We start from the raw sequence: 12292 nt of genomic DNA on the forward strand, positions 1-12292 counted from the left end.
ACATGGCGATCGGGCTGAAACTATAGCTACACGCTATCTAAGGATGGTACTATAGAACGCCACCTCAAGGTAGGCCTAGTGGCGCCATCTCTTGGTCAGGCCAGAAACTTATCAATCCACCCTCGTAAAGTTCCATTTTTTTCAATGTTATAAAACTAACGGTTATTATTTCTATCCAGAAAATCAATAAAAAAACATTTCACGATTTAAAAAAAAAATCTTGAAAATTGTAAGAATAACAACGATTTTCCTTCCCTACGTAAAATTTCTGAAATGTTAAGTAACAGGTTTAGACCACGGACCCTTGAATTAATTTTGGTATATTTAGAACTTTTATAGAAACAAATCTTAATACGATAAGTTTAAGAAAATGCTTCGCCTATTAATACCTGACTTGTTCATACTTCAACTAGTTCAAAAGATGCTGTAACTGCTTTTTTTATAATTACTTTTCTGACACGTGTTTTAAAACAGAAATCGCATCGCATCACATCATTATTATTAAAAGAAATAAAGCTATTTTGTGTTGAAAGCTAATCTGAAAATCTACAAACACTGGTGTAGTTTGTGATTATCGCCTTGCCCCGTACCGGCATCATACCCTACTCTGCTCTTGAATAATACGTTTCCAATCATTTCAATTTAATAGATTCTTTTTTCCTGATGCGTAAACCAACTTGATACAGGAAGAAACCTTCTGAGGCACTATTGGTTAAAAATCTTAATATTTTTTACTATTTGTACATCGCAGTGGAGGGACAGATGCGAACTCTTGTGATATTTAATACTTTAATCAGTAATTTGTAGCTGTTAGGAAAATTACCAAATTAATTGGAATGAAACAAGAGAAGGATTAGAGATCTCGCCCTCCATATTTCAGGAGGCCTTGCTATTACCTCCTGAAAGGACCGCTCCTAAGTTTATGGCCGACACACTAGAGGTGGTCAGTCTCTCTGGTTCACCTCTTCCAGATCTATAGTCCGATGAGACCTTTAAGCCTTTCTACCAGCTACAAGGTCACGTGAAAAAATACAAATTCCCATTTCGACCAATTCAATCATTCAATAACAGAACATCAAAATCCATTCATAATTGTACTTTAGGGCTATTTATTTCTATAAAAAAGTGGAAAAAGTCAATTTTTATCATTTAAAAAATGGAACATTTGTGACACATTCTCAGATTTTTGACACTTTACAGAAAAATGACTTCTCTTATGTTATTTCAGATGCTAGCTTCTTCTATTCTTGTTGTATGGTTTAATAAATCCTTTATGGATTCTTCCTACCTTAGATTTTATTACAGAAAATATTAATACTTGCTAGCCTCAAATATGAAAATCTCATATTAAAATAATATCACTTACTATCACTGTTATAAAATAGACAAGTTATCGCCTTCGTCCCTCCATTGCAACCTATTTTAGTCATTTTTTCAGCAAAAAGTCTCCTCATGTACGTGACTGCACGGAAAAAATTTGCCCAATAAAAAGTATAAAACTCAGTCTGGGACTCTTGTACCAGCACCAAAATATTATACAAATTGAAAGTCTCCTACTGTAAATATTTATGAGAGATTTTAATACTAAGTAAGAAATTTGGAGTTACAACACTGTAATTTATTAAAATGTCCAAAAAAGTCTGGGAAAATATGAAGCTTTACTCGAAATCCACCATAAATTTTAGATCCCCCTTCCACCCTTAAGTATGGGTGTTTACAGGGGGGGGTGAAAAGGAATAGGGGAATAGTCCAAGGAAAGTGTGAACCTTCAGTGGATACATTAGAAATTTGTATTCTATACTAACCAGAAAAATAGTTACCGCTTGTGAGAAACGACCAGTGCCGCCCAAAACCTTTTTGATGCCATGAGTCATATTTAGTTTTTTTAGCCTCGAATATTTCTTTGACATTTGACATTGAAATTTTGTATGATAACTACCTCAGTTTATTATTTCCAACTTAAAATATATTTGATTTAATATGCATATTACGTTAAATTTAGTACTATATATTAACTCCGAGAGCTTAGTACACACATACTCTTTTTAAGCTCTTCAATTAATTAATAAGATAAACATATAAATACAGTACCGTCAAAAATTATCTGCACGTTTAGTGCGACGGGGCTAAAAATCATTGCTGACTTTGAAACGTGATTGCTCGTTCAGAAAGAAGCCAGAAAATTTGTTAAAACAGTTGGAAAGCTTATTAAATTTCGCGTTAAGCAACGCCTAATATAGATATTTTTTACCTATTTAAAAGAACAAGGTCGGGCATGTTTAGTCATATCTCGGGAAGCACCTTCGATTTTTTAAGTTTTATTCGTGTGAATTAAAGATAAAACTCTAAAGACTGTGGTATAAAGTTCAGTCTTACAGATTTACAAATTTTCTAGATCATGCCGTAAATCTAATTCGCGATACGAAAATCGAGAATCTCTTCAATTTTTTTAAACTTTTCGCATGGTATATTTTTTCAAAAGTTCAAAAATCTATCTATTAGGGGTCGTTTTATGTGAAAATTTATACGGTTTCTTAAAACATTTTCTTACTTCTTTTTTGAATGAGTAATCATGTTTTAAAATCAGCAGCAATTTTTATTACCGTTCATGTTAGCCATGTAGATAAGTTTCGGCAGTAGTGTAAATGTAAGAGATTCACCGAAAACTCTACCCCCCCCCCCCCCCCCCCCCCCCCCCCCCATGACAGCATATAATAAATGTAAGACCGTCCTGCCGTGGACATACAACATTGTCTTGCATTACCTTTTCAAGTTAGGCCGTCCTGCCATTGACATAAAAAGTTGTCTTGCAGTACCTTTTCCAGCTAACGAGGGGTGGACAGAGAATCAGCAGAGCGACACGACCCCCACAGAGTGTTCACTTCCCCACCCTGGTCGATTGTGAAAATGTGAACAAATAAATAAAAAATTTAATTTGTTTGGAAAAATTAGACAAAATATAGGCTCCGGAAACTAGGACCACGACCACCCCCATAAGGGGTAAGACCCCACGCAACTTGAGGTATATGTTATCCGCCGGGCTCCCTTCAAGAACACCAGAGGGACGCCAAAAACGGCGGGCAATTTCCCAAATGCTACTGTCCTTCATTTGACCCACTTAGCATTTAACTTTCGCAGAACAACCCCGTGACAAACAATCAAATCAAATTCATCTTACAATAAAGATGGAAGAAAATGCACACCAGTAAAAAACTTAACTTTTCATGAACAAAAAAATCGATGAATGTCCGAAAACCCACGTCCATCCTTTTTTTCTTCATTGATCTACTTGCAAAAATCAGCAGCTTTCATTTTTCTTTGATAATAATAGAAAAATATTAATCCTCCTGCAATGCTTCTAGTACAACCTGACTTGGTTCGTCGTCACGACACACTGACCTCTTCTTTTCTTTCACCTGCTTGCCCAAAAACTGACTTTCCTTTTCATGTTTATTGCTTTCGATTCAGGTAAACATTTTTTCTTTCACAGCCTGGAAGACCCATCGACCTCTCAGCCGCAACAACAATCATCCCACATATCAGGCTCGTCAATACCCCCCCCCCCCCCCCCCCCCCCCCCCCCCCCGGTACGGGAGTAGCAACTTCGTACCCAAATTACTTGGCTACTAGCAGTAGTAGCTTTCTTGCTGGTTTTCTGTACAACCTTTTTCCCATTCGTACGTAAGCCGAGCGTACGCGGCCATCGGATCCTGGGCATACTCGTTCTATCAAACCGCGCGGACATATATTTCGTGGAGCTCCCGGGTCAACTGCTAATACCACGTCTCCCACTTTCAACGGAGTTACCTCAGTGTTCCAAGTTGATCGTGGCAACAGTGTAGGCAGATGCTCCCTTACCCATCAAGACCAAAACATATCAGCCAAACTTTGATATATCCTCCATTGTTTCCGATAACAAAGATCTTCACCGCTGAACCTTCCTGGCGCAGCAACTCTAGATGATGATCCTAGTAGTATGTGATTTGGTGTTATGGCTTCCTGGTCACTAAGGTCAACGGAAACAGGTGTCAAAGGTCGACTATTTATCGTATGTTCGGCTTCAGCCAAAAATGTTCTTAATACCTCTTCACTAGGCTCTATTTCCTTCAGGGTAGCCTTCAGTGATACTTTCAATGAACGTACAAGTCTCTCCCAACTTCCTCCCATATGTGGCGCTCCTGGAGGGATGAAGTTCTACTTAATTCTTTGTTTGGCAGCTTCATTGTGAACAGCTCCTTGGTCCAATCCCTTTATGGCCTCACGTAGCTCCCTGTCAGCTACCTTGAAGTTCGTACGATTGTCAAAATATATCTCCACCACGGATCCTCTGCGATTCATCATTTTCCTAAAGGCTAAAATTGCCGAGTCTACTGTTAGGGATGTTGCCAATTCCAAATAAATAGCTCGTGAAGTGAGGCAGGTAAACACTACGCGCCATCTTTTCTTTTTGCGCCTCCGTATACCAATCGATACAATTATGGGTCCGAAATAATCCATGCCGACAAAGGAGTATGGTTTTCGATGATGTTCCAATCTTACTCGAGGTAACTCGCCCATCTTGGGAGCTTGGGACATTGCTTTGCGTAGGCGACACCATTGACAATGGTTTCCCACAGTTCTTACTGTTGGTCGTATATTTACTATCCAGTCCCACTAGAAGGCGGATGTAAGGATGTTTACCATTCAACATGATTGGTTTCTACACTCCCATCTCAATTCCTTCGGCCGCGTTTATCCTTCCTTCCAAACGAAGAATACCTTCCCCTCAGGGCGGGGTTCTTCCTTCTATTCAGTCAAAACACTTGTGTTCAGCAATTCCGGCCATTTCTCTTGGCCTTCTTTTAAATAAGCGGGTCCTTCTAATCATTTTAATATTAACATCTCAAGGTCTCCAGAGTTTCTTGAGGCAGCGTCTGCCCAGTTCGACTTTGTGGGAACCCACCTCCACTCATTTACATTGGTTAACTCACCTATTAAACAAAAAACAAAAATATAAATAAAGGGAAACAGAAGAATTCACCTTACAATAAAGATAGAAGAAAATTCACACCAGTAAAAAACTTAACTTTTCATGGACAAAAAAAATCAATGAATGTCCGAAAACCCACGTCCATCTTTTTTTCTTCCTTTATCGACTTAAGAAAATCAACAGCTTTCATTTTTCTTTTATAATAATAGAAGAATATTAATCCTCCTTAAATGCCTCTAGTACAACCTGACTCGGTTCGTCGTCACGACACACTGACCTCTTCTTTTCTTTCACCTGCTTGCCCAAAAACAGACTTTCCTTTTCATGTTTATTGCTTTCGATTCAGGTAAACATTTTCCTTTTCATAGCCTGGAAGACCCATCGACCTCTTAGCCTTTGTGCGATACCAACGCACTACATGGAAAAAAATATATAGCTGAGAGAACAATATTTTTGTCCTCAGAACTAAAAAGTATAGTTCTGGCACGAACACCGCCGGATAGTCCTCATAACTGCAGCAGCAATACTAGTATTCCCAAACGTCATATTGCTTCACGAAATATACAAGGTCGTTGACGCGACAACACATGATATGGCAATTCTTCCGAAAGTTATGGTGCTACAAACTAACAACTATTGGTCCTGCAAAAATCAGTATAGTTGTCTTACCAATACCGTATGGGTCGAGACACTACATACCCGTATTTCTCTTAACTAAAATTCTTTATAGTTCGAGCAGCAATACTGTTTTTTTCTCTGTATTTTCCACTCTAGGCATTTTTAATTATTCTTGTATATCGAATTAAAAATATTCACAACTTTTATGCAATTCATTGTGGGCGGAATTCGGGTTTTACTGAAAATTTTTATACTCAGCACAAAACCTTTTTCCCCACACTATTATCGAGAATTGAGATCTTCGGTGGCACAGACGGTAGCGTGTCAGGTTTCCGTGCAAGAGGACTGGGATTAGATCCCTGAGCACGGTAACAATGGAAATTTTTCAATGGACTTCTATCAGAGATTGGGTAGTTCGTAACCCACTTTAAATTGTAGACCTCCTCATAAGAGGCTGGTTAAGTATCAATGTAGAGGCCCCATGTCGAGGTGACTAGCCTTCGGGCTCAAACATCGTGTGTGACCCTCAGAGGGATCGCTTCGTCCACCCTAAATCGGCTATAATCTCCTTCTGCGGACTGCTAGGGAATTTGCCGAACTAACAAAGCCCACCGAGATCCAAAAACACTAGGTGAAGATGGCCGGATTCGGAGCATTGCCTTGAAAATAAACACGGATGTAGCTCAATAGTCTTTATAGCTTGAGCACCAAGGGGGGCGCACCCATTGAAACAAATAAATGATCGAGAATTACAAAACTCGTTTGCATTTAGTATTGAAAAGTTTAAAATTTTGCACTAAAAGTCATTCAAGATTTATAAAATTTTGATAAACGTGCTAGATTCCATGAATACATTCTACACTTTTAAAAATATGTACAAAGTTTTCCGTATGTCACCTGCTTTACGAACCAATTTTTCTTTATATACAGTCACGTCGGACGAGCGAGATTCTTTTCCAAATGAAAAATACAATTCAAAATGCAGAATTAAAAGAAGAGGTAAAAAATGATTCTCAAATAAATCTCTACGTCAGAATAATAATTTAATTTCCTTTTGAATTGCCAGATTGAACAATTCTCTTTACAACTCATCCAACGGCCCTTGGTATTTACTTTATGTAGATTCATAAGTTTAGACTACCATTTCGTTCAAAGGGTAAGCATTTACTTATTTTCACCCGAGTTTATATATAAAAAAAGAAGAAAAATTTCTAATATAAGTTTTATGTTTCAGTTCATGGAAGGAATAACGACATATCTCGTTTTACTGATAAATTTTAGTCCAGAGATAAAAAGATAAGTAATTGTAAGTACTTGCAAACTTTTTATACTCTCATCTCAATAAGAAAGTATTGCACGCAAAAAATATGCATTAAATTTTATAGAACTAATCCTATATTAGAGGATACGATGGGTAGTTTAATAAAAGTTAAAATCGTCTTTTTTTAAATTCCGTTGAACTATGCAACGAAATGTGTTACAAACTTCTATAAAATTAAGACGATTATTTACTAGTACACAATAACTACACTGTTCATAATCGCACGCTATAAACATTTTTATTCGCCGCGGGGTTCGAACCCTATAAAAGTTTCGCATTGCTAATTTCTAATTTCTAACGCCTAAAGCTTCTCGTCTGACCTAGCTGGAAGTATTATTATTGAACATTTTATGTGATTAAACAAGATTTAAACCTAATTCAAAAATATTCCAAGATATTTTAAAAGATTTAAAAAAATCTATATATATAATTAAAAATTTGTCATAAGGATAACCGCAGGCTTTTGCTGCGAGCGGGTGCTAATCTGAAAAATTGCACCCGCTCCCAGCGGAATCGCGGTAAAATTTCAGCCACAACCACGTCTCACAATCGTGAGATAGGTGGTTAGTGTCTGTAAAGGAATCAATACGACGATCCGAAAAAAGTTTCGTGTACCCTGAGAACACGGAGTGATTCAAGGACTACCGCCTTCTGCATTTTTCCCGCAAGTGTCCGATGATCAGGACGATTAATTTAACAGAATATTCCCGGTACAATCGTTGCAACTTCTTTATAAGGCTTCTATAACTCTCTTTCTTTTCATTCTCCTTGGCTATGATGACTCGATTTCCTTATGAGCATTTAGAAAAGCGATATTCAGGTTAGTGCCCTAAGAGTGACAGATATGGTAATAAAGCACTCTTAGTGCCACATTGTGCCTTTGGCTGTAGGTCGTTCCCGCATGAGTTGGACAACTAGATAGTACGAGTATGTGAGCTAAATGCTCGTAGTGTGCATGGTACGCCCTGCAGCTATCATCGGGAATGTCTTGGCTCAAAATGTGGCGACTGTATGTTAAGGTGGAAATGACACCATCTTGGCATGCCAAAATGAAAACTTCCGTACCAGACTTCAATCCGGGCAATTGAAGGAAAGCAAACGTTAGCTCACACGACATTAACTGATCCTCCATATTTCTGTGGAAGATACCGTGCATCCTCTTATCGAGAAGCTGTTCACGAAAGTTTTTCTCCTGTGCTTTCTTAATTCGGGCTTTCAGGAGTGAGTACTTGAGATAGACAAAATTTGATGCATTTTGCTCACCCCTAATACTGAAGTTAAGTCCGAGTGTCTCATCAGCCTCCACTGCTGCTTTGAACAGAAACGCACCTTTGCCCACTTCTTCGTGATTCCTGACAATTTTAAGAAGAGGGTCTCTTCCATTTGCGATTCTATGTGCTGTACCCAGAATAATCCTGTTGTGAAGACATTCAAGACTCAATATTCCTCGACTACTTTGACAGCGTGAGATGTACAGTCTCGGAACAGAAGACTTAAGATGCATGCTTTTGTTCATGTGCATAACCTTTCTTGTCCCGATATCAAGGGATCTGAGCTCGTTCTTCGTCCATGGAACTACTCCTAATGAAAAGAGTGCTACCGGGAGGCCAACCATCTTCTTTGTAGAAACTTTGTTCCTCTCCGACAGTTCGGAAGACCAAATATGCCGGATGAGACGTTTGTATCTGCTTCGGAGGGTATCCTTTATAAATGCCACATCCTGAATGCGGCTCTGTGGCACGCCCAGGCATGAGTAAGTCTCTCCAGCGCAAAGGTGTCGTGTAGCGCTTCTATCAATGAGCTCAGGATCTTCAGGGATGGCATTAAGTTTTCCTCGCTTCAAATAAACCTTGGCGTATTTGTCTAACCCAAATTCCATTCCAATTTCCTTAGTATATCGTGCGACAATCCCTAGAGCAAGATGTAGTTGCTCTTTGTTTTTAGCATAAATCTTAAGATCGTTTATGTAAAATACATGAGTGTCATGGTATCGCCCTGAAAGACATCTCTCTGAAAGGTCATCGATAGGCCATCGATAGGTCAGGCTGGTAGAATGCTATATCTTTGCAGACACATTTATCGATAAGCAGGTTCTCCCGACATCCCGCTACGCCTTTCTTTGAGCCTTGTTGCTCATACATTTCTTGCCACACAGGTTCAATTGCCCGAACAATCCTATCATTAAGAATAGCTGTGAATATCTTATACAGTGTTATACATAAGGTGAAAATACGGGCCAAATGCTGATGGGTTGAAGGAAACTTCTTCCACCAGAAGGTTTTGATACAATCTAGTCCCGTTGCGGAATAGTTCTTCATCCCTCTTAATACTTTTTTCACCTCCTCGGTAAGTAATGGGTGGGCATTCTTCATCAGGTGTTATGAGGGAATCACACAGCTCCTTGAAGCTATTTATATTTTCTGAGTCTTCGTCCAGTCTATGCTGCACTTCGTAGACTTCTCTCCAAAATACTTCGACCTCCTCTGGTTTGGGCGGGTGGTCAACAGTAACTGGAGGGTCTGCGAAGAGTCGAGATGGGTCAAAGAGAAACTGTTGATTTTCTCTGATCCACCTCTCCCTCCACTCCAGACTTCTCTTATCGTCAGATAGTATCCGTATTCTCTCAACAATATGCTGCCTGATAGTCAGCAGTTTTGATTTGTTGATCAGCTGCCTGTATAGACGTACTCAAGATATTTGAGATTTGGCTCGACTTTCTTTGAGAGTGGGCTGATACCGAGTGGTGTCACTTCGTTCCAAAGGAACTTAAAATTCTTTGAATTAATTGAGTGCATTTTAGGGTAAAGTAAATATTTCTTTGTGATAAACAATTTATTAAGGGATATAAATATTTATTTATTTCTAAAATGCGACATATGGTTCATGATAAACACGTAACAGAATTTATAAAATATTTACGGAATAAAAAAACTATTTACTCGAATCAAAAAATTCCTCTACTGTTTAAATTCCGTAGGTCAGTTAAATGTAATGATGAAAGTCAATGAAAACTTTCAAACCATTGTGACTTTTATAAAAATAAACTCACAGATTCAGAAAAAAAAAACAAGTTATCGTGCTCGCAGATAGACAAAATGGCAGAAATACATACATACATACATACATACATGCATACATACATATTCCCAGATAATAATTACACGAAGGATTTAACATCACGTTCATTCTTTAAGTTCATTAAGTCGATAGTAGAAAAAGCCGTCTTACCGCATTTTAGAATGAAAACGAGGTATGGCAGAATGTTGTAGTCATGCTTGGGATGAAGGCTTACATTTTTGCAGCCAAAAATATTTGGTCAGATCGATTTGCGCAGAGTTCAAAGTTGGCGAAATCATGCTTTTGGGAGAAAGCAATCAAGGTATTGATTTGCGAACAAAATTTAATTATTAGTTGAAGTTATTAAAAATATCTATAATTTGGTATTTTGCACATTGAGATTTTTTATCTTTTCCCTCAAAAAGTAGAGAAAACCGGCAAGAATAGCTGTTTTGCAAAATCTAGTTATTTTTGCGAAAAGTGTGTGCATATTTGTTAAAGTCTCTGAAAATATATGTGCAAAATGTGAGCCTAAAATAATAAATAGTTTTTGAGAAAAAGCTATTTGTTATATGAAAAAGATTCTGTTGTTTCGGTGGGAATTTATTTTTTTTAGTCGATCGCAGAGCCATAAAAGTGGACAAATTTTAATCCTAAATAGTTATAGTTTCACGCACGCTTAGCCGCTTATTGATTTTTGAGCATTAAGTACGTTAAAAATGGCTGGAAAAGAATACTGCGTTTTGTTCTCGTTAACAAATGGAATAATTTCTGTAATTTTCAGCCTAAACAATCAGAGTAGCAATCAATCGAAACTTATAAATTGTAATTGATTTTAGGATGAAATTTTTTCATAACATTATTGAATAAACTTCAAGATAACAAAATACTGCTTACATTACATCAAAGAGTTATATAATTAATTGTAAAATTAGTAAAAATATTTAAAAGTGCACTTACCTTTCAACCATTAGACGTCCCTTTTCTGTGCCTTTAATACAAAATTTGTAATCAGCGCAAAAATTAGCTGAAATAAAAAAAACATCTCGAAATGTCCATTCTTTAATGAGATATTACCAATTGTTTCATTTTAAACGCAATAATTCAATTTTAGCGCCAGCGTCTACTTCACTGTCATTTACTGCATACCTTGAAAATTACGACTGCAAAAATTGGTATAAAAAGGAACACCCCTCCACCCATTCACTTACAGAAAATACTTTCATATTAAAATAATTTTTAATTTGTAAGTTTCGATTGACTGTAACCGCAATGGCTTTGTAACCAGCTTAATAAAAATCTGCCCCACCGAAACAACAGTATCTTTTTAAATAACAAATAGATTTTCTCGAAAACTGTTTATTATTTCGAGCTCAAATTTTGCATATACTTTCAGTTTGATAAAGCACATATTTTTAGACACTTTAATTGACGTACATACACTTTTCGCAAAAATATCTAGATTTTTCAAACCTGCCATTTTTTCCGGTATGTATTACTTTTTGGGGGAACAAACCAAACAGTCTCAATGCGCAACATACCAAATTACAGATCTTTTTATTATCTTCAATTAATAATTAAACATTTTTTTGCAAATCAATACCTTAATCGCAATCTCCCAAAAATATGATTTCGCCAATTTTAAACATTGCGCTATTCACTCTGACCACATATTTTTGCCTGCAAACATATAAGCTATATTAAACGGACCACCCTCATCCCCCTATTCACCCCAAGCAACCTTTACAAGAATGACAATTTCACCGCTTCCAAGCAGTGTTTTTGGGGGAAAACCCAATAACAAAAATCAAGAAAAATACATATATAGGGTTTCGGGGTCGCTGATTTCAAAAATATATATATATAATTAAAAAATTGTCATAAGGATAACTACAGGTTTCGCTGGGAGCGGGTACTAATCTGAAAAATTGCACCCGCTCCCAGCGAAATCGCAGTAAAGTTTCAGCCACAACCCCGTCTCACGACCGTGAGATAGGTGGTTACAGTCTATAACGGAATCAATACGACGATCCAGCAAAAGCCTCGTGCACCCTAAGAACACGGAACGACCCAAGGACTACCGCCTTCTGTATTTATCCCGCAAGTGTTTTAGCATATTGTTTACACGCAGGGATGCTTTTTAGGCTATTAGCGAGTGAAAGCTTGGCTCCTCCAAGAGCGCTGATGATAAGGACGATTAGTTTAACAGAATATTCCGGGTACAAACCAGTGATCCCAGATCTGAAACGAGATGCGTTCCAATACTATGACAGGGCTATGTCCGTGTGAATATAGTAGGAGACGCTGTAAATGACTGAGTTGCGCGC

The 12292-nt window shown here is 37.6% G+C and overlaps 1 protein-coding gene across 1 annotated transcript in view; it reads left to right on the forward strand.

Moving 5' to 3' along the window:
- LOC117168330 (putative gustatory receptor 28b) overlaps positions 1-12292 on the forward strand; it is a 22893-nt gene that overhangs the window by 1855 nt on the left and 8746 nt on the right. The window contains exons 5-7 of the mRNA XM_033353908.1: positions 6518-6586; positions 6654-6743; positions 6822-6893. Of these exons, the coding sequence (XP_033209799.1) occupies positions 6518-6586; positions 6654-6743; positions 6822-6887 (225 nt within the window). The 3' untranslated portion in view covers positions 6888-6893. The remainder of the gene's footprint in view (positions 1-6517; positions 6587-6653; positions 6744-6821; positions 6894-12292) is intronic.

The sequence above is a fragment of the Belonocnema kinseyi genome, chromosome 2 (genome assembly GCF_010883055.1).
Source record: "Belonocnema kinseyi isolate 2016_QV_RU_SX_M_011 chromosome 2, B_treatae_v1, whole genome shotgun sequence".
Classification (NCBI taxonomy): domain Eukaryota; kingdom Metazoa; phylum Arthropoda; class Insecta; order Hymenoptera; family Cynipidae; genus Belonocnema; species Belonocnema kinseyi.